This window comes from Synchytrium microbalum (genome assembly GCF_006535985.1).
Source record: "Synchytrium microbalum strain JEL517 chromosome Unknown SmJEL517_scf0015, whole genome shotgun sequence".
Taxonomy (NCBI): domain Eukaryota; kingdom Fungi; phylum Chytridiomycota; class Chytridiomycetes; order Synchytriales; family Synchytriaceae; genus Synchytrium; species Synchytrium microbalum.
This window is the reverse complement of record NW_022158364.1, coordinates 140,801-159,934: the sequence shown is the minus strand read 5'-3', so window position 1 is coordinate 159,934 and position 19,134 is coordinate 140,801. Positions and strand designations below refer to the sequence as shown.

Sequence of the window (19,134 nt, the reverse complement as noted above, 5' to 3'; positions counted from 1 at the left end):
CATGACAAGGTTACCAACGGACATCTGACGGCCGAAACTGTGAGAACTCACGATGTAATAGTGTATGACGAGAATGCGCTTGTTGTAGTCTAATGTAAGGTAATGAAGCTTGTAAGTTCGAAAATTCAACCCTTCTGCAAACACAAAACATGGCAATTTTCTGCTCGTAAAGAAGGTGCACTTGGGAAGAGATAGGCGGAAATATGAAGCAGCATACCTGTGTTTACGACTGGCGCTGTTGTCAGTCTAGTTCGTGGTTGTTCTCTCAACGAACAATCGGTCAATAACGTTGGGAAAGTTTGAGACGCGAAGCTTCCAAAACAACTCAAGCGGGGGACTTCAAGATGCTTTAAGCGCTTAGTTTGAGATACTTTAATCAAGAAAAAGATTCCAAAAACAATTACAAAGTACAAATTTAACATGTCCTCATAATTTGCCTCAACCAAAAAGACCACTCTACGATGTCGATACGACAATACAACACCACACTAAATCCTCATTGTCTTCATCAACATTTACATCAGCCAGCGTCTCACTACTACCATTCCAATCGCCAACAGACAATCGAGAGGTATGTCCATATCCTTCCTTGTCGCATACAGTTACAGCTTGATGGAACTTCCTGTATTGGAACGGAGAGTATAATGTCGTGAGCGATACGAGAGATGAGAGCCATAGAGAAAGCATTCTTGCACCGTGGCCAGTTTTTTTATAGCTTTAACGTCTCTTCCTTCAACTCAAAGACTCACCTCCACCAATCCCTTTTCACCTCAAAATTGGTCTTATCAAACACATAGATTCGGTAATCAATAGGAGCCAAATCATTCTTGCGTTTATTTGCAGAAGTGGACTTTCTCTGCAACATAACTCTCAATTCACGAGGTGCTGCAACAGGCTCTTCATTAGATTGTCCAGCCTCCTTGTGATCTGCTCCTTCCTGTTGCTGTCCCTCCCTTTCTAATGATTCGACATCCATATCATTGGTAGTTGCTCCTGCTGCTACTGGAGTTGCTTGACGTTCTTCAGATTTACGACCTAATTTAGTAGGAGATCCTATGACCACCTCGACGTCGTCATCCTTATCGGCTTTAGCAGGTGGAGCGAGTTCGACCATAGACAATACTACACGATATTGTATACCTGCACATTGTACAGGATCCGAGGATACATTCCAATGTCCTTCAAGAGCCCCTTCTTGGAAGGACTTGATTACATTCCTGAATACGACGCTAAATCTAAAAGGCGGTATCTTTCTTTTGCCAAGTAGGGTAGAGTCCGCTAGTCGAATGGAGGGTAGCTGATGGCTAGATGCACCAGGTTGGTTTGTCAAGGCTGTTTGGAGCCACAATGACTGGAAGAGTTCTTGCTCAGGGACAATACAGTCTCGGCGAACCAGCTGCAGTTGATCAAAAGTCATGTATCTAAGTAGTGTGAGAGGGATGTTAAACAATTTTCAGTGAACTCACGATGTTTTTTGCCATACAAATCAGCCCCTAGTCACATTTAACCCCGAATGTAAGACACTTACGTATAAATGATTCCACCCTGCAACAAATCCAAAAATGCAGCATCTTCATCACCGTCATTGATGAGTGCAGATTGTTGAGCTTCGATGTCCTTTTCCATATCTGTGGATCGTTCAGCTGGTGGCTCGAGTTTGGCTGGATTTACAGTCGGTTTACGTGTCATGGTATCTACTACACTCCCAATGAGGGAGGTCAAGTATCCAAACTTGTTGGATATAGGTTCGAGTTTACTCTTTGTAGGTGTAGTGGCAGCACTGCTAGAACCGGTCTGGTTGTTGTAGCTGGTCCTAGTTTCTACTACATCTTCATCGTCTGCTTCATCAATATCCATGACTTCAGTCTGTATTGGGACAGTGTCGTGATTTACGTTGTCGGTTGGACCTAGATCGTCTACTGATACCGAGGGTACTAATGGTGTTTCCGGAGGAGTCATACGAGATGGTGGTACATGTTCGGTATCAGCTGTCTCTCCAGCTTCCTGCTGCTGCTGCTCTCCTCCTTCCTCTTCTTCTACTTTGACTTTTGGTCCAGGACTGCCAGTGCGAAGTCTCCAAGATAAGACTACCATCCTATATCTTACAAACTCATTCAATACACATAGCGCATCAGATTCCAGAATCCGACGCAGCCAGTGTAGAGGGAGCTGGGTCATTATCTTTATAGCAGTTTCGGGAAGACCTGTTTGGTTTATACTGCCATCTTCATTCTCGTTCAATGCATCATCTGAGCTCAGCACAGCACCAATACTAGACTGGTTCATCAGCTGACATACATAGGATAGCAAGGAGGCATGGAGCGTCTTGTATACGGTATGTAATTGGGTGGCATAGCCATGATCCCGGTAGGGTGTCATCATATCAGGTGGAGGAGGTGGCTTTAATACGTCGAGGCCACGAGCGTATAATATTACAGTGTCCAGCGATAGGCTATCCAGAAACAGGTTGGTGCAGTATTCAATCATGTCTGGCCATTCGATAAAGCATGCGGCTGAGAGGACGGGTAGGACATTATCAGGAGCTATCATACTGATTCTAGTGGCGTTCCTATGATGCTTGTCCACGGTGACGAGATCATACAAGTCCCGAAGTACTATATCCATTGCAGCGACAGTCCAGCGATCATCATGATAATCAAAGGACAAGTCGGTGCAGTCATCAGAGAGGAGCCTTACAAAGAAGGGAGACTGGACCAGGACAATCTTGTGCAGATTATAGATTTTGCCGAGCATTTGAATGGATAGATCTGAGTATCTTCCTTGCTCCCCTAGGTGATGTATGAATGTATCAGCATTGTAATCAACAGATGGATGCTTTGAGGCGTGTGATAGATCTCGAGCAGATGTACATACAGGCTTGATTGACCAAGACTCGAGTAGTCAATGATGAACGTAGATCTACGGTCGATCTTGTAGGAATGTCATCGTCAGCAAAATCGCGAATAGTTTGGGATTTGGGAGCTGCTGTTGCTGCAGACGCTGGTAGGAATGGCTTCTTGCCAATAGATTGACGGTCCCGTTTAGTAGCTAATGGATTCTTGTTTGCGAATGGACTGTTACTACGACTTCGAGTTCCTGGCCTCATCCTTGCTTGTTGCCTGATTTATATGTGGTTTGTGAGCATTAGGAGAGCATCAGGCGATGGAGGTTGATGTTGATCAGAAAGGGGTTTAATGCAATGTTTATATCATATAATATCTTAATTTCAATCTTCGCGGTTGAAGGTTGTCAACAATTGACAAAGCTGCTTCTCGAACAATGCAATCGAGGCTTACAACCAAGCCTCACTTTGATACCGAGCTTACAGAATATCAAAGTACGTATACACGGCGTGTAAAGTGGATTCCAAGCGCTCCTTCTCTACCTACTGTCTCGGTTGAGTCAGAACGACGGACTTCGTGATTCTTTTTCGTGACATCAAGTACAAAATAGTAGTATCGACACTGTATATGGGATGCACTACAATGTATTGCATGCCACTACACGTTCTAATAGCCGTGTTTATTATGCAACACGCTTGTTTTTCACATTCATTGTTCGCCAAATTCTTCCTTCAAAACCTCCTTGTCGAATAATACGTAGAGAGAGCAACGATGGGAAGCCTTGCAAGGTCATCGCGAATACTAGGCGAGGCTGCAAAGAGAGCTCCACCTACTGTAAGTTTTACCTTAATGGATGAAACTGGTGTAGTCGAGTGTTTTTCAAATTGGTGAAAAAGTTGCAACGAGGAGAGAGGATTGGGAACCCATAAGGATAAACAATGCATCGAATAATCATATTCTTTTGGATACTGTGCTGCTACTTGTCAATTAACGGGCACTCTCGTTGCCAGTTGGGCAGATGTGACAAAATGCATCAAACATTTTACATCACAGTCGTCTGCAACACAGCATCGTCAATGTCTGCTATTAAATCAAAGCAGTCGATACTCTCTTAAATGTTTCATATTTGTAATTGCTGACCCTCTTTGTCTCGTTCCCATAGCTCCGCAACAACACAAACAGAACTCTGGCAACTGCTGCTACTCAAGTCGCCCCTAATCCATCCAACTCAACCCTCTCATACACATACCCACAATCATTGCGTAATGTCCCTGAAACTAGAGTCACAAAGCTATCCAATGGTTTCACTATCGCTACTGAATCGAACCCAAACTACCAAACTGCAACTGTCGGTGTTTGGATTGATGCTGGTTCTAGATCCGAAACTGCAAAGACGAACGGTACAGCTCACTTTTTAGAGCATATGGCCTTCAAGGTAAGTAAAGAAGGAAGTTGTGATAAAACTGTCATGAGAGGCAGTCGTAGGACCACTGCACAATTCGTTTTGCGCGATGAAAATGACCCTGTTATACATTCACCGACAACTCGTCCTACTCTACTCACTCCGTACTCTTACTAATTCAAATCACATTCAAATAGGGAACAAAGTCAAGGACACAAACACAACTAGAAACCCAAATCGAAAACATGGGTGGTCACTTGAACGCATACACTTCCCGAGAACAAACCGTATACTATGCCAAATCATTGGCATCAGATGCCCCTGTAGCAGTCGAAATCCTCTCTGATATCCTACAAAACTCGACTTACAGCGAAGACTCTATCGAACGAGAACGTAAAGTCATATTGAGAGAAGCCGAAGAAGTAGACAAGAACAAGGAAGAAGTAGTATTCGATCACTTGCATGCTTCTGCCTTCCAAGGAAACGCTCTAGGTCGTACCATCTTGGGACCAACTGAAAACATAAAATCAATCACCCGTAAAGACTTGACTGATTACATCACCACCAATTATACTCCTGATCGTATGGTATTAGCTGCTGCTGGTGGTGTCGACCACGACTCGTTAGTAAAATTAGCCGAAAAACACTTTGGAAGTCTTGCCGCTGGGTTGTCTCGACCTAAAGCTCTAGGAAAGGCCCCATTCGTAGGTTCAGATCTCCGAGCCCGTTTCGACGACCACCCTACTGCTCATTTAGCTCTAGCAGTACAAGGTGCATCATGGACTTCACCCGACTACTGGGCATTGTTGGTAGCTCAAGCCGTAATTGGATCCTGGGATCGATCATTAGGAGCAGCAGGCCACGTATCGTCCAACTTGGCACAAAACGTCCATAAATGGGACCTAGCCAACTCCTTCATGTCTTTTAATACTTCATATTCAGATACCGGCTTATTTGGTGTATATGCCATTAGCGAGAACTTTACAGGTCTGGATGACTTGATCCACTACATCCAAACCGAATGGCATCGTCTCGCCATCAACTTGACGGATGGTGAAGTATTCCGTGCCAAAAACCAGTTAAAGACTTCGTTATTGTTGGCTTTGGATGGAACTACTCCCGTAGCTGAAGATATTGGGCGACAAATGCTGGTATATGGCAAGAGACTCACTCCTTGGGAAGTGGATCAATTGATTGAGCAAGTTACTGCTGCTGATGTTATGAAGGTTGCTCAAGAATATCTCTATGATCAGGAAGTTTGTGTTGTTGGGTATGGACCAATTGATGGGTTACAAGATTATCAAAGAATAAGAGCTGCTATGGCTCCTGCTGGTATGTGAATTGAATTTGAGTGTCGTGACTCTTGAATAGAGTGTACAGCTTTTTTGCATCTCTAACGCATCGTTTGTTTCCTTCATAGTTGGCTGGTAAATAGGAGGAAGCCTCTGAAAATGCAAGTAAAATCATATATTTTCGTAGACCCGTAAAGCACGCCAAAGACCCAAGTTGAAATGAGTAGGTTATAAACAAAAAACAATAAACATTCCCAATCTATAAACTATGAAAAGAGTCGAGTTCAAGTGATGATGGAGTGAAGTTGATGTACCGCCATCAACACGTCGTAGACGATTATTTTCTTCACCGTGAGTGGGTTTCCTTTGCTTATCTTTCGAAGTTTCTAAGAACACACACAAAAACAAGCATCGAACACAATACCTACAAGCAATCCCACTTCTTTATATTTCTATCTTCCTTTATACAAAGACCGCTACAACAAAATGAGAGAAATATGTGTGTCGTGAGAGTCCTCCTCTTCCACCTCAAAATACTCTACAAAATGATGCCCAATTAAAAATTATCATCACAGACAATCCTTCTCCACATTGATGAAAGCTGCAGCTCCAACTCCAGAGTGTACTAGTGTATCCACGACAACTTCAGCTTGTCGATATAGTGTTTCGAGGGATGGGACTGCTGGTTGACCGAGTGATGCTATATGATTTTAATTTGAGGAGAGGTGTGAGTGATGATACCAAGGACGTAACAACACGCACCGATAACGGCCAAAAGAATACGCCTTTACTGACGAATGCCTTACCAAGAATGGCTGAATTCAATGCATTAGCAACGGGCACTCTTCCCATAGGGTCAAGTAGATGGGATACCGGCGAGTGATATGGATCTGGATACGCCACCAAAGAATATGCTTCCTAGAGATGTGTGTTTGGACAAGAAGAATGGGAAATAGTTTACCAAACATTCTGATAGTTGACATGTTGTTTTCTTTGCTCATCATAAAGTGCCTTACCTGTAAAGCTTCAATACGTTCTTGCCCACCAGATTCTCCAAATTCAGCCTGTAATTCCTGTCCCAGTCGCAAAACTTGTCTCCATTTACCCCTTTGAGTGGTAGATGGACTCTTGTCAGCAGCTCGTTCCTTCCCTTTACTATTCCCATTCATATGCCCATTACTCGTTTCCTGCTGCTGTTGTACTACACCAACACTATTATCATCATCAATATCCATCCTATCATCCATCGAATCATCTATATCGTCATCTACGGACATGTGTGTCGTAGTATCATCACTCGTTGCTGCGACTGCTATTGTCGTATTACTTGGAGGTGGCAAAGCAGCTCTAACAACCTCCATAAATTTACGTAACCTGACTTTAAATCCTATATCTCGATCACCTACTACCCATGCTTTGGGAAACAGACTCGTCACTAGTTCTGATGCCACATCCAGGTTTCCAGACAAGACTGCATCGCGAATACGAGATCGATCCTTCATATGTGTGTCATCTTGCAGTGGGGTTGGTGTTATATTTGTTGGTATTAGAGGTGTGGTTGGTTGTAGAGATGAGCTAGGTGGTGGTATGGATGCGGATTGTCTTCCTGCATATGCTGATGAATGGAATGCCTGAATTGATTCAGAAAAAAAGGGATGTCAAGAGATGGAATTACGCAAAAACGATACTACCAGAGAGTGACGCAATGCTGACTGCTAAATTTTTCACTGGTCCGTACCTGAGCAGTCTCAGCAAATCCATGATGTATGAGATACTGTAGAATGAGATCATTTGGTGACGCTGGTGTAGAGGGAAGAGTCTTAGGTTTTGAGCTTGTACTAGGTTTACCATCATCCTTGTCCTCGTCCATTGCAGATGATGCTCCGTTTGTTGCCGAATCATTCGGTGATAGAGATACAGGTGGCATAGGCAGACTATTTATGGACGACCATAACCTTGACTTTTCCTCCTAATTGAGCAAAAAAAACCCCAAGCACCGAGAGTGTTAATGGACTGCCATCGTCATTGTAAGCTGACTTAATATATACAGAACAGGCTGTACCTTGTAGTAATGATCAATATCAAACTTGAATGGCTGTCCTCCAAAATTAGCCTCCACAATCTCACCAGGCGTCCTCAACCCAACCGAAGGATATAACTGGCCTTTCAAACCAGTAAAAGCAGTACCCAACGCAACTCCATTCTTTGTGAAGAAGGCCGTCATATTGGTGAAATTAACTCCACATCCAATCACATCTCCAGTAGTGAATGTGGGACCATAGCTCTTTCCCGTTCCAGAACATGAGAAGGAATGTCCGTCGTCACCATGATAGCTGTAGATGTATAATTGAAAATGGGGTGTGATTAGCAAAGCTTCAAGGCAGAAACCACAAATCACCCACAAAACACAAACCCCCATGAATTTTTTTCCCATCCTGGAAGTCGTTGAGTTGATACATCAGCTATACTAAATCCAATTCCAATATATCCATCTCGACCCTTGTTTATTATTTCGATTTCGTAGTAGAATATGCCTGATTGTGGTGGCATTGGGTAGTTTGATCGGATTGCAGCTGCGTCACTATCCGATTTGCCCGATCCTGGTAAGTTCGAATGTGTTAGCATCTCGCTGAGATAGATTCGTCATGCTTGATCACAATCAGAATGTTCTTTGTTGCACGTCCTGCGATAGACACAACAACCACACACACGCGAGTCTCAAACGACCCACATTACCTTTATAAGCAACCCTCAAATTGCCACGTTCCAACTCGAGCATTGAATTTCTCTCTTTCACACTCCAAACAGTTGGCAACTGGAATTCCAAGATGCTCAAGTCTCCTTCGATAACCACGTTCGAAGCGATGGGTGAATCAGTCAAGTAAGAGGGCACATGCGGTGGTTTCAACATGTGTGCTCGCATAGGCCTTGTTGAAGTTGGATCAGAAGAATGGAGTGTTGATGTTGTTGCGTTTGTTGGATTTGATGATGGTGGTATTGTAGGCGGAAAGCGTTGGCGATTATTAGATACTAGAGCTACGGTTAGGGCAGATGCGCCTCCAGAAGGAGCCGTTCCTTGATTTGAAAAGTTGGTCATTATGTGTTTTATCACCTTGAAGATTGCTGGTCGTTGTCTTGTTCAAGTTTTGAAGTTTTGACTTGTACGTGAGAAAGCAAAATATGAAACTGGGAATTCGACGCGTACTGTTACGTGAATTGCTATGAAATTCCACGCGCCCCATGCAAACCTTGTATCAACAGCACAAAATATGATGTAAAGCTTCTACTATGTTTTATTGCCCTGAAACTATCTTAGCGTAAAAGTGTGAACTTGCTTAATGGTGCTCCTTGGCAGCATCTGAGTGCAAGTACACCTTCCTGTTGTAGAATTCAAACTAGAGACGGCAAAGGAAGAGCGTCAACACATATGATTGAGCAACCACCATAACCACATAAGTCACTTCATTCAGCCTACCTTTGAATCAGCCCATTGCTTGAGAGAATAAAAGAATAGGAAAGGAGGTCCAATAAACAAAGCAGCTCTACTCCATCGTGATGCCCATTTGAATATTCCTGGGGCGAGGAATCCCTTAAACAGCTTCTGTTGGAAGGGAGACACTCCGTATTCGTAGAATCCTGATGTGTGCACTTGAGGCGTGCCCCACCATTTGCCGTGTCCCTATATGTTGGATATGCTGTTTGTATTCGGTTGTTTTTTCGCAACTTTTTCACATTCAAGCAATGAGAAGATATAATATAAAAGGAAAGAGTAGAGAGGGCTCCTGTTCATATCTCGTGCCTCTGTATACGATGCGGGTTCACTCTACACTTACCATTACGATATAAAACTGAGAATCCTAAAAGTTGGGAGTTGTTGAGACAAGTGTGAAGACGACATCGAGGCTACCAAACAAACAAGCATTGAAACACGCTCTACGCGGTCATTGTAATCAACACGTTCTTAATAAATGCACGACGGTTTATTGATTTTTTATTGTTGGTTGTGTGGGGGCAAAAGAAAAATGACACTCCTTATTCTAAAAAGATGCTTTACTATTATGTCGAAAAAAGAGATTAGATGATTAGTATAAGTATCTCTGTTCACATGTTGTTCTCATACAAACAACTGATGCAGTTTCTCAACACAAAAACACATACATAACCAGTGGAAATCAAGTAATCGGCCAGTTTCTCCATAACGTTGGAAGCAGCACCAGGAGCAATACCCTCATCGTAAATACCAACCAACACAGCTTGTTTTGTCTTGACACAATGGCAACCACCAGCACCCTAAAAAACAACTCGGAGTCAGAAACATCGCGATTACGGTTTGACTTGGCGCCAACAAGTAAAGGCGAATATCGATAGTAATATCATTGCGATACACTCCAGTGAAGCATGCAATGAAAGCAACATACCAGTTTGCCACGAACGGTTCGATCATCACCACCCAAGAAGAAGTATTTTTGACCATTCAAGTACAATCCAGAACCACGTGCAGCTGAAGCATCTTTGAAAGAGTTGACCAAGGCGGTAGCTTCCACAGGTGAAATCTAGTCAACCCATATGATAATGGTTAGGCAAACCGACAATTCTCTAAAATCACCAACTACTTGTGAACGGGGAGCCGTCTCTCTCTCATCAAACTCCGTCTCTGAGCGAAAAGACAGAGGCCAGAAATTACAGTATAAATATCTCAACCGTATACAGACATCGTTCGTCGGCTTTTGTCTCTCTTGTGCTATTTATCGTTGCCACCAAAAAAATGACCACCAAAATTAGTTTGATTTACCTTGAGGTTGGGGCTGATTGCCCAAATGCCTCCATTCAGTCCAACAATGGCTCCACGAGATAGCGATTTGGTGCCAACCATGGAGTTATCAACGTATGCCTGCCACGACATTCTTGTTTCTGTTTGTTATATAGAAAGGGTGTGTATGTCGTTTTGTTTCGGGTAGTAATAAACTAGTTGGAGAGGAGAATAAGGCGTTAGGTACATCAGATATCCTCTACTTAGAACGTACAAATTTCTGTACCTTTCACTGTGTCTTCCTCGTCGAATTCGCAAATGAGGTTTCGTCTTGAGGAAATCAAAGCGGTCAGGCAGCGAGGTTGCAAGATTTTCGAGACTACGAACCAAAACAACAACGCAAAACATAGATTCCCAACGAGAATATCATGTCTTTTATGACTCGTGTCATCCGCCTTACTTTACTACATACACACACGTTCTGACCTCATCACTGCCACTCCTAATCTTCAAGACAACATCCAACTCTCTCTCATTCTCAGCACGTTTCGAGACGCGTATATCTCCTTCAACACGCTGTCCAGCAACAACATCGATAGGGTTATCTAACGCGAACAGGGTTTGCTTCCAATGTGTCGCCGTAGCTGTCGGTGATGTCGAGAAGGATGTCAAGGCGAGTCCCTGCTTTTCACCTTCAAAATCAATGTCAAACCATCCACATATAGCGTGGATGCGTCCGGGTCGCGTGGCGGCCATTGTGAACGTGGAGGCAAAGTCGAGGGATTCACATGTTGCTTCTTCAAGGTCGATTTCCTGTACAAACCAAATATATTCTGAGATTTTTTTGTTCAGGTTATTGAATAAGATGACGGACATACCTTGAATTCACATGCATCTGTTATGACAGTGTCGGGGGCTGTTATATCGACATGGGCATTCGTCATGAAGGTCTCCTTCATCAGAGTCATCTTGAATCCTACAACAATCGAATAAGCGAGCATAGCAAAAAAGTAGCAATAAAGCGTGACGATACCATAAACGTCATTCCAAAAGTGATACTACAATGATGTGTCGTTTAGTTATACAGAAGAGAGCAGAAGATAACAAGACATACCTTGTCATTAACCCAGTCTTCATCTTCTATTCCAGCCATATACATTCTAGCTACATTTGGAACCACTAAAACAAAAAGGAGGAGAGTGAGCAGGGCGAAAAAAAAAGCATTCGTATTTGGCGAGGCATACTCAATCCACTTGGTTTCAACCACCGATCTCTAGCCTTGAACACTGAATCCAACATGCCCTCGAATAACAAAAAGTACCCCATCCACTCGCTTATTAGTATATCAACTTTGTCCACTCCAGGCAACAAGATTTCTTCAGCCTTGCCTCGAATACACGTAATGATATTCTCAAGCCCGTTCTCAGCTACGATCTTCTTGGCCTTTTCAATGATGGGACTGTTGTCGATTGCAAAGACTGTTGTTGAGATGAAAGGAGGTCAAAAAAAAAATTCGTGGATTGATCCGAACCAGTGATTAACAGTACCTTGACGAGCTCCTGCTCTAGCAGCAAACATGCTTAGAATCCCAGTTCCACATCCGACATCAAGTACAATCTTGTCTTTAAACAAGTCCTTGTTATCATACATGAAATCTCGATAGGATTCTGTTCTGACGCGGTCTTTGAGCATGGATTCGTGTATCTCCGTCTCTGCGTACCTAGCGCGGACGTGTATGAGAAATCACAACGAATACAATGATCAGGCTCACACAAGCTCAACAAAAACAAAACGACAGTCATGGGATACTCACGAGCCAAAGTAATAATCAACTTCCTCATCAGCAGGCAGCGCAATATCAGCTCTGTCAGTCCCCAAAACAGTCCTCGTCACCTCCTCCCTATACTCCTTCCACGCATTAAGCACATCTCTCGCTCTAGCTTCAGCAGCTTCAGCCCGTTTCTGAGCTTCAAGCAACGCATCCTGTAGCACCGTCTGTGAATCCGCGAGGATACTACCAGCATTGGAAGGTCTACGGCCCTGTTGATGCGGCGTCAATGTAGCAGAATGTATCTCAGGTGGTGATGTTTGTTGCAGGTCGGTTCCAGTTACTGGATCACTGTCTTGATCGAAATCGTCATCGTCCTGGGCGACGTAGAGCATGGGGTCGTTTTCGATTACGGGCTTTAGGTAGGTTTCGCCGTTTAGCCAGGACGCGTCCGGTATCAGCGTTTCAGAGAAGTCGTGAATTGTTAGGTGGGAGTCGCGCTGGGCTAGAGTTCTGACATAATTCACTAGCTTGATTGTTCCATAAATGTCTAGATCTAGTTGGATCAGCAATGCAAAAAGAAAGTCAGAAGTCACAGTAACGTAAAGCTCGTTGCAGTCATAACACTTCAATGCAAACCCCAATTGAACAAAGAGCCTTTAAATTGACACTTAAAGCGACGATTACTGTACCTAATGCCTGCTTTACAAGCCTCAAATCAAAGGCATGGCCGACTCGACAATGTTCTAAAATGTCCTTTGGTTTGGCCATCTTACTGCAAAACAAACATTGAGCGTCCTCTACTTCATCATCTTGCCAATCATCCCATTGATCCTCATCTTCATCTTCCTCTCCATCGACATCGTCTACGTCGTCAGCTGGGATTGAATCTTTGCAGAAAAAAAAGTCTGGTCATGATTCGTTCAACGGAGGAAATGGTGTAATAGGTTGTGCTTACTGATTGAATCGACTGTCATAACAGCTAGATATATCCTGAACGCCTTTGGGTCTTAATTTGAAGAAACTTTAGCTTGTTCTGGGAGTTTGCGACCAAGGTTTAGCGTGATGTACCAACGCGAACCGTTGATGATTGGAAGCGCGTATTTGTAAGATAAATTATATTCGAAATCTAATAACTATAAAACTTTTGAAATGAGAGATTTATGAACAACTGTTGATGACAAGTTGCAGGTTTGGCAACTCCATCGAGTTCATATTCCAAATAAGAACCTTCGTACAAGAGACGCGTCCAGAGATCTTTCAGGTTCAAGTGTGCGCACATATGTGCTCAAGTGTCTGTACACAACAGCTGTGCGTACAACCTCATCAGAAACACTCACACACTCAACGCCTTCAAAATCCTCCACCCTTCACCCAAGACCATAAGTAGTTCCATCTCTTCTATAAACAACGTAAAACCATCCCACTATGAGTGCTGAACGATCTCTTAACGAAATAAATAGCTTCCTTGACCAAATCGCCTCCCAAAAGCCACGTAAACAATCCCTAAAAGCGCCAGTGAAACAAGAGTCTGAGGACAGCGACACCGAGTGGGATCATTTGAATGATTACCGCACTAATATGTCAATCTCAACATCGTCACAACAATCTAACACGCCATCTACTACTCATTCTCACCCAGGAAGTGAATTGAGTGGCACGACACCTTATAATCCAAACGGTTTCATGATGTCAAACAACAGCATGCATAGTTGGTTGACGCATGATCAATCTATGACATACGTCCAACCGGTTTACGATATACCACAGTATAAATGCAAGGATGACGGAGAAGGATCCACTATTTGTGAAGACTGCCTCTCCTCAATTCTCAGTGACCGCGATGTTTGTCGGAAATGTAAACACCTGTTAGCTGTAACGTCTCGGATCCTCTCTGATATCCAGCAAGCCAAACGTGCAAGTGGCAAACAATAGCTCATCATGGGTAGCATCATCCACATAGAGCACAGTCAACTTAAAAGTAACACACACATAGAATTTCATAGATGTAGTAGCAATATAGATCGCCTTCCTCATTAAAAACGAATTACTACAAGTCGTGTTGATGTTGGACGGCTATCGGCCCAAAGTTCTGATTTCGGACGCGAGAAACACGTCGGAATAGTCGTTAAGGATGTAGGAATATAGCTTGGCAGAGTCATTAGTGCCGAGTCTCGAAGCTTTGGCACGTCTGTCAGCTTGTAGGATTTTGAAAGTCCTATTTTGACAGACAGTGTTCTAATGACAAAAGCAATGGCTGGTGAGTCAAGAGAAGCAATGACCATTCTGGCTCTTCAGATTACGAAACCTCTTTATAACTTCCAATCCACTCTAGAGTCTCTCCAAAGTTTGTTGGATGAATCCAAACTCGATGCCAGATCACCCAAATTCGCAGCAATTCTAGACCAAAAGGACCCGTTAAATCATTTGCGAAACGAGTTTCTGATACCAAAGAAACGTGGAGTAGTGCCTGATGATGCTCCAGGAAAGTGCTGACTGCAAACATTTGTGTGAAGTCATATTATTTGACACTGTTTTCAATACAGGGAGGAAAGATGAAGGTTTCTTACAAAAAGACTGTATATATCTTTGTGGTAACTCGTTGGGCTTACAGCCTAAACGAACTCGTGAATTGATTAGTGAGGAGTTACATGTCTGGGCTGATAGGTCAGCATCGACTTTCGTGTTGGTCTGGATTAGAAAGGCTCGCTGACTGAATATCCTTCTTTTGCAGAGGTGTGAATGGTCACTTTGATCATCCTCATAATCGTCCATGGGCTTTGATCGATGATCACGTCGTCCAGTCAACCGCAAAGATTGTTGGTAAAACGGTTAAAGAATCGTCAGCCTCTGTTTCTGCAATTACTCAAACTCTCTAATAGGTGCCAAGGAATCTGAAGTTGCTGTCATGAACAGCTTAACAGCCAACCTACATTTCCTCATGGTATCGTTTTATCGACCAACATCAACAAGGCACAAGATACTCATGGAACCCAAATGCTTTCCTTCTGATCACGTAAATTACCATGCCGTGTCTTTTACAGCAATTCAGAATTCTTTATAACACTCTCGTGTTAGTTTGCGATTGAATCTCAAATCAAATTCCATGGCTACGACCCATTGCCATCTATCATAACGGTGAATCTACGAGATGGAGAATCGAACATCAGCACAGACGATATTTTACAGGCTATAGACAAGGATGGTGATTCTATTGCTTTGGTCTTGTTTGGTGGAGTTCAGTATTATACAGGTCAATTGTTTGACATGCAAGCTATTACGAGAGCTGGACATGAAAAGGTTTGCCTTTTGCATCCGTATAAATCATGGAGTAAGGTGATGGTCAATTGATGTTATTTCTTGTAGGGATGTGTCGTCGGATTTGATTTAGCACATGCTGTTGGAAATGTGCCGTTACAATTACACGATTGGAATGTTGATTTCGCAGCTTGGGTATGAGCAACTGAATACGGTCGGTATCGCATGGAATCTTATTTGTCTTGCTCATAGTGTACATACAAGTATCTGAATTCAGGAGCTGGTGGCATAGGTAAGCTCTTGTTGATTGGTTTTTTTGCATGACATTTTGACATTTCAAACTCACTGACGATTTTTCCTTTAAAATCAAGGCGGTGCGTTTGTACATGAACGACATGCATCAGACTCGACACTACCGAAGTTCCTGGGTTGGTGGGGAACAGATCCAACCACCAAGTTTGCTATGTCTCATGATTTTAAACCTATAAATGGTGCCAATCAATACCGTGTCTCGAATCCAGCAGTGCTGACAACAGTAGCACTTATGGGCTCCTTGTCAGTGTTTGACAAGACATCGATGGCGGAACTACGAGCCAAATCCCTGTTGCTGACAGGATATCTAGAACACTTGTTGGACAAGTTGTCATCACCGTATATCAAGATTATAACGCCACGAGATCCATTGCAACGTGGATGTCAGCTGTCTGTGTTGTTACAAGGAAGGAATATGGAGGCAGTTCATCATGCTCTTTTGCAGCAGGGGATTGTGTGTGATGAGAGGAAGCCTGATGTGATTAGGATATCACCTGCTCCATTGTATAATACGTTTGAGGATGTAAGATTGTGTGTTGAAGCACTTGGCAAGATCCTAGACGATCGAGAAGCCTTTTTTGGTTTGAAGAGAGGAGTTTTGGGCTATATATAAACGAGTTACGTGTTTTAAATAGAAAATGTAATTTAGTATAATGATTATACACGTAGTTTTCTTCTCTCTGTCTGTTAAGGGTGGTTTGATAGCTTGAAAGTTCAAGCTACAGACTTGAAGATTTGCTCAATCGCACACTTTCAAGATAGTTCAATAATCAACAAATGGCGACGTGTTTAAGGAATTCCAGAGTGCCTCGCAATGCATTACAGATTGCACTACGAGCTACCGGAGAAAGCAGTGCAGCTTTGGCATGCTCTCGAACTCTTCATTTGAACAAGGTTGGAACATTTGCCATACAGAGAGCAAGGTGAACATGTTTGTTTTTACAACGAAGAAGAATTTAGATTGAGTTCTTTCTGATTTAATCGCTGTCGCATTACGTTAAGTTGGCTGACATTGATTTTGATTTCATACTAGGATACAGTACATTCCTGTCACTTCGCAAGATGTGCTATATCGAGCACAACAAAAGAGAGGTTACGCGTCTGGTACGGTTATTGATAACGAACTATTTCAACGACATGATTGCTATCGCTCCTTCTCGTGATTGTTTTCCAAAAACTTGACATCTGTCAAAACTTCAAATAGCCTATCCTCCACACACTGTGGTGAATATGCCTGCACTTTCACCTACTATGACCATGGGTAATTCAATGTACACGCATTGAACGATGGAAGGTTTCCAGATCTTGATCTTGCAACGTTTGTATAGGAAACCTTGGTCAATGGCAAAAGAAGATTGGAGATCAGATATCTCCTGGTGATGTACTTGTAGAGATTGAAACAGACAAGGCTCAAATGGATTTTGAATGTCAAGATGAAGGTTTCTTGGCAAAGATTCTGATTGCTGGTGGTGAAAAGGATGTTCCTGTCAACAAGGTAGCAAAGTGCCATACATAAAGCCATACGCAATCCACTTTTTTGGCTGTCTCTTATAGCTAAAACGCCCCTTCTGTTATTACGCTATTATAGGCCATCGCTGTATTGGTGGAAAACAAGTCAGATATAGAAAAGTTTGCAACATATACACCTGAAGCGGGTCCTTCTACCGAACCACCAAAATCACCTCCGTCGGGTCAACCAGAATCGTCTTCACCACCACCACCAGCACCAGAAGCACCATCATCTCCACCACCAGCTGCCGCAGCTGCTCCTGCTCCATCAACTGCACCAGCTACTCCTCCTTCAGATCCATTCAAAGTCTCTGATCGTGTGATGGCTAGTCCGGCTGCCAAAATTATTGCTGCTTCACGAGGTATCTCTCTTGAAAAGGTTATTGGAACAGGTCCAGGTGGTCGTATTCTCAAGTCTGATGTGGAATCGTATGGTAAAGTTGTGTGGAGTTTTGCGAGTTGTTCGATGAACGCATGCAAATTCATGTGTTTTTGCACAAACAGTTCCTGCTGTCGCTCCAGCTCCTACACAAGCAGCTACTCCAGCAGCACCAGCTGCTGCTTCAGCACCACCAAAGGCTACTCTACCACCGCCAACACCAGCCCCTGGTGCAAGCTTTGTCGATATTCCATTGACAAATGTTCGAAAGGTGAACGATTATACCCCCGTGCTTAACTCCTCTTTGCCCTCTAACCAAATATTTACATCTGTCAGGTTATTGCCTCTCGACTACAACAATCAAAGCAATTTATTCCTCATTATTATGAAACCATGGAAGTCAAAGTGGATGAAGTCCTCAAGTAAACTTGTTATCAATTTCTCGTAACAAAAAGGAAAAGAACCACAGAGAAATAACCAATCTTTGCTTCTCAGATTGAGGGAAAAACTGAATGGTGGTGCTGATGGCAAGTTCAAACTGTCAATCAATGACTTTGTTGTCAAGGCAGCTAGTTTGGCCTTGAAGGATGTACCAGATGTGAATAGCTCTTGGCAAGATACCTACATCAGACGGTAACGTATCCTGTTTGAGAACCAATTTTTCGTTTTGTTGGACAGAAATACTGATTCGCATTTCGATTACTTTATAGATTTGTGTCGTCTGATATCGCTGTGGCTGTTGCTACAGGTGCATTATTGAGATGATTTGTCGAAATCATTTTTTTTTTTTTCGTTCTTACCTTTTTTCACTTTTAGACAATGGTCTCATTACACCTATTATACCTGCTGCTGAAACTAAAGGTCTTTCCACGATATCGAATTCTATGAAGGAGCTAGCTACTCGTGCAAGAGCCAACAAGCTGGCACCTCATGAATATCAAGTACGATGGACGAAAAAATTTCCTCTTATCTTCCTAGAATGAATTCTGAATCTAAATTCGTTTGTTTCGATGCATTATGAACACCGCTTTTATATCTAATCATCTCCTCTCTTTTCACTCTTAGGGAGGAACATTCACCATCTCAAATCTTGGAATGTATGGCATCCATGACTTTACAGCCATCATCAACCCTCCACATGCAGCCATTTTGGCAGTTGGAGCCTCGGACAAGAAAGTTATTCCTGACGAAACATCAGAGAAAGGGTTTGCAGTTGTCAATGTTATGTATGTGACTCTATCCTCAGACCATCGTGTTGTTGATGGTGCAGTGAGTGCACAATGGCTACAAAAGTTTAAGTCGTATTTGGAAAAGCCTATGACCATGCTATTGTAGAAGAGAAGAAGAGAGGAAGAACAATATAAAGGAGTCGTGTCTGTAAGAAGGAATCTTTGCCAGTTTAGTACTGTTTTGCCAGCACGGATCGTGCTCTGAAAGTCCAATCATTCAATCCAGCAGGAACGCGTAACTCGATGTCTCAATTTAATTTTGCTGTTCGTCGTCGTCCTTGTACATGTGGTTTGCGCTCTCTGATTTTTCGGAACGTGATAATTCAACTTCGGCAGAACATAGAGGAAAACTTTCTAATTTCGAGCTAGATCACACTTAACCTGTGTATTTA

The 19,134-nt window shown here is 42.9% G+C and overlaps 6 protein-coding genes across 6 annotated transcripts; 2 read left to right on the top strand and 4 right to left on the bottom strand.

Annotated features, from left to right (window-relative positions):
* Positions 1 to 456: 456 nt before the first annotated feature.
* Positions 457 to 3,106, bottom strand: SmJEL517_g03084 (uncharacterized protein; the record flags this gene model as incomplete). Its single annotated transcript, XM_031169012.1, has 4 exons — positions 457 to 622; positions 750 to 1,421; positions 1,529 to 2,789; positions 2,875 to 3,106. 4 exons carry the CDS (start codon positions 3,104 to 3,106, stop codon positions 457 to 459), a joined length of 2,331 nt encoding a protein of 776 aa, XP_031025027.1.
* Positions 3,107 to 3,614: 508 nt separating this feature from the next.
* Positions 3,615 to 5,676, top strand: SmJEL517_g03083 (uncharacterized protein; the record flags this gene model as incomplete). Its single annotated transcript, XM_031169011.1, has 4 exons — positions 3,615 to 3,677; positions 4,006 to 4,278; positions 4,443 to 5,577; positions 5,666 to 5,676. The coding sequence occupies 4 exons, from the start codon at positions 3,615 to 3,617 to the stop codon at positions 5,674 to 5,676; spliced, it is 1,482 nt and encodes a 493-aa protein (XP_031025030.1).
* Positions 5,677 to 6,106: 430 nt separating this feature from the next.
* SmJEL517_g03082 (uncharacterized protein) lies at positions 6,107 to 8,634 on the bottom strand (the record flags this gene model as incomplete). Its single annotated transcript, XM_031169010.1, has 7 exons — positions 6,107 to 6,237; positions 6,344 to 6,455; positions 6,554 to 7,168; positions 7,276 to 7,506; positions 7,600 to 7,870; positions 7,951 to 8,137; positions 8,274 to 8,634. 7 exons carry the CDS (start codon positions 8,632 to 8,634, stop codon positions 6,107 to 6,109), a joined length of 1,908 nt encoding a protein of 635 aa, XP_031025029.1.
* A 238-nt stretch (positions 8,635 to 8,872) lies between these two features.
* SmJEL517_g03081 (uncharacterized protein) lies at positions 8,873 to 10,440 on the bottom strand (the record flags this gene model as incomplete). The annotated part of the gene is made up of 6 exons (XM_031169009.1): positions 8,873 to 8,932; positions 9,013 to 9,216; positions 9,371 to 9,394; positions 9,696 to 9,827; positions 9,956 to 10,090; positions 10,330 to 10,440. 6 exons carry the CDS (start codon positions 10,438 to 10,440, stop codon positions 8,873 to 8,875), a joined length of 666 nt encoding a protein of 221 aa, XP_031025032.1.
* A 303-nt stretch (positions 10,441 to 10,743) lies between these two features.
* On the bottom strand, positions 10,744 to 13,032 carry SmJEL517_g03080 (uncharacterized protein; the record flags this gene model as incomplete). Its single annotated transcript, XM_031169008.1, has 8 exons — positions 10,744 to 11,100; positions 11,166 to 11,345; positions 11,402 to 11,466; positions 11,532 to 11,765; positions 11,835 to 12,007; positions 12,101 to 12,611; positions 12,748 to 12,945; positions 13,014 to 13,032. The coding sequence occupies 8 exons, from the start codon at positions 13,030 to 13,032 to the stop codon at positions 10,744 to 10,746; spliced, it is 1,737 nt and encodes a 578-aa protein (XP_031025031.1).
* A 451-nt stretch (positions 13,033 to 13,483) lies between these two features.
* SmJEL517_g03079 (uncharacterized protein) lies at positions 13,484 to 18,848 on the top strand (the record flags this gene model as incomplete). The annotated part of the gene is made up of 19 exons (XM_031169007.1): positions 13,484 to 13,862; positions 14,602 to 14,722; positions 14,790 to 14,878; positions 14,938 to 15,071; positions 15,134 to 15,355; positions 15,422 to 15,508; positions 15,566 to 15,605; positions 15,685 to 16,148; positions 16,388 to 16,548; positions 16,659 to 16,729; positions 16,830 to 16,886; positions 16,954 to 17,120; positions 17,214 to 17,568; positions 17,639 to 17,784; positions 17,850 to 17,935; positions 18,009 to 18,146; positions 18,224 to 18,261; positions 18,330 to 18,454; positions 18,579 to 18,848. 19 exons carry the CDS (start codon positions 13,484 to 13,486, stop codon positions 18,846 to 18,848), a joined length of 3,150 nt encoding a protein of 1,049 aa, XP_031024975.1.
* Between the last annotated feature and the right edge of the window lie 286 nt (positions 18,849 to 19,134).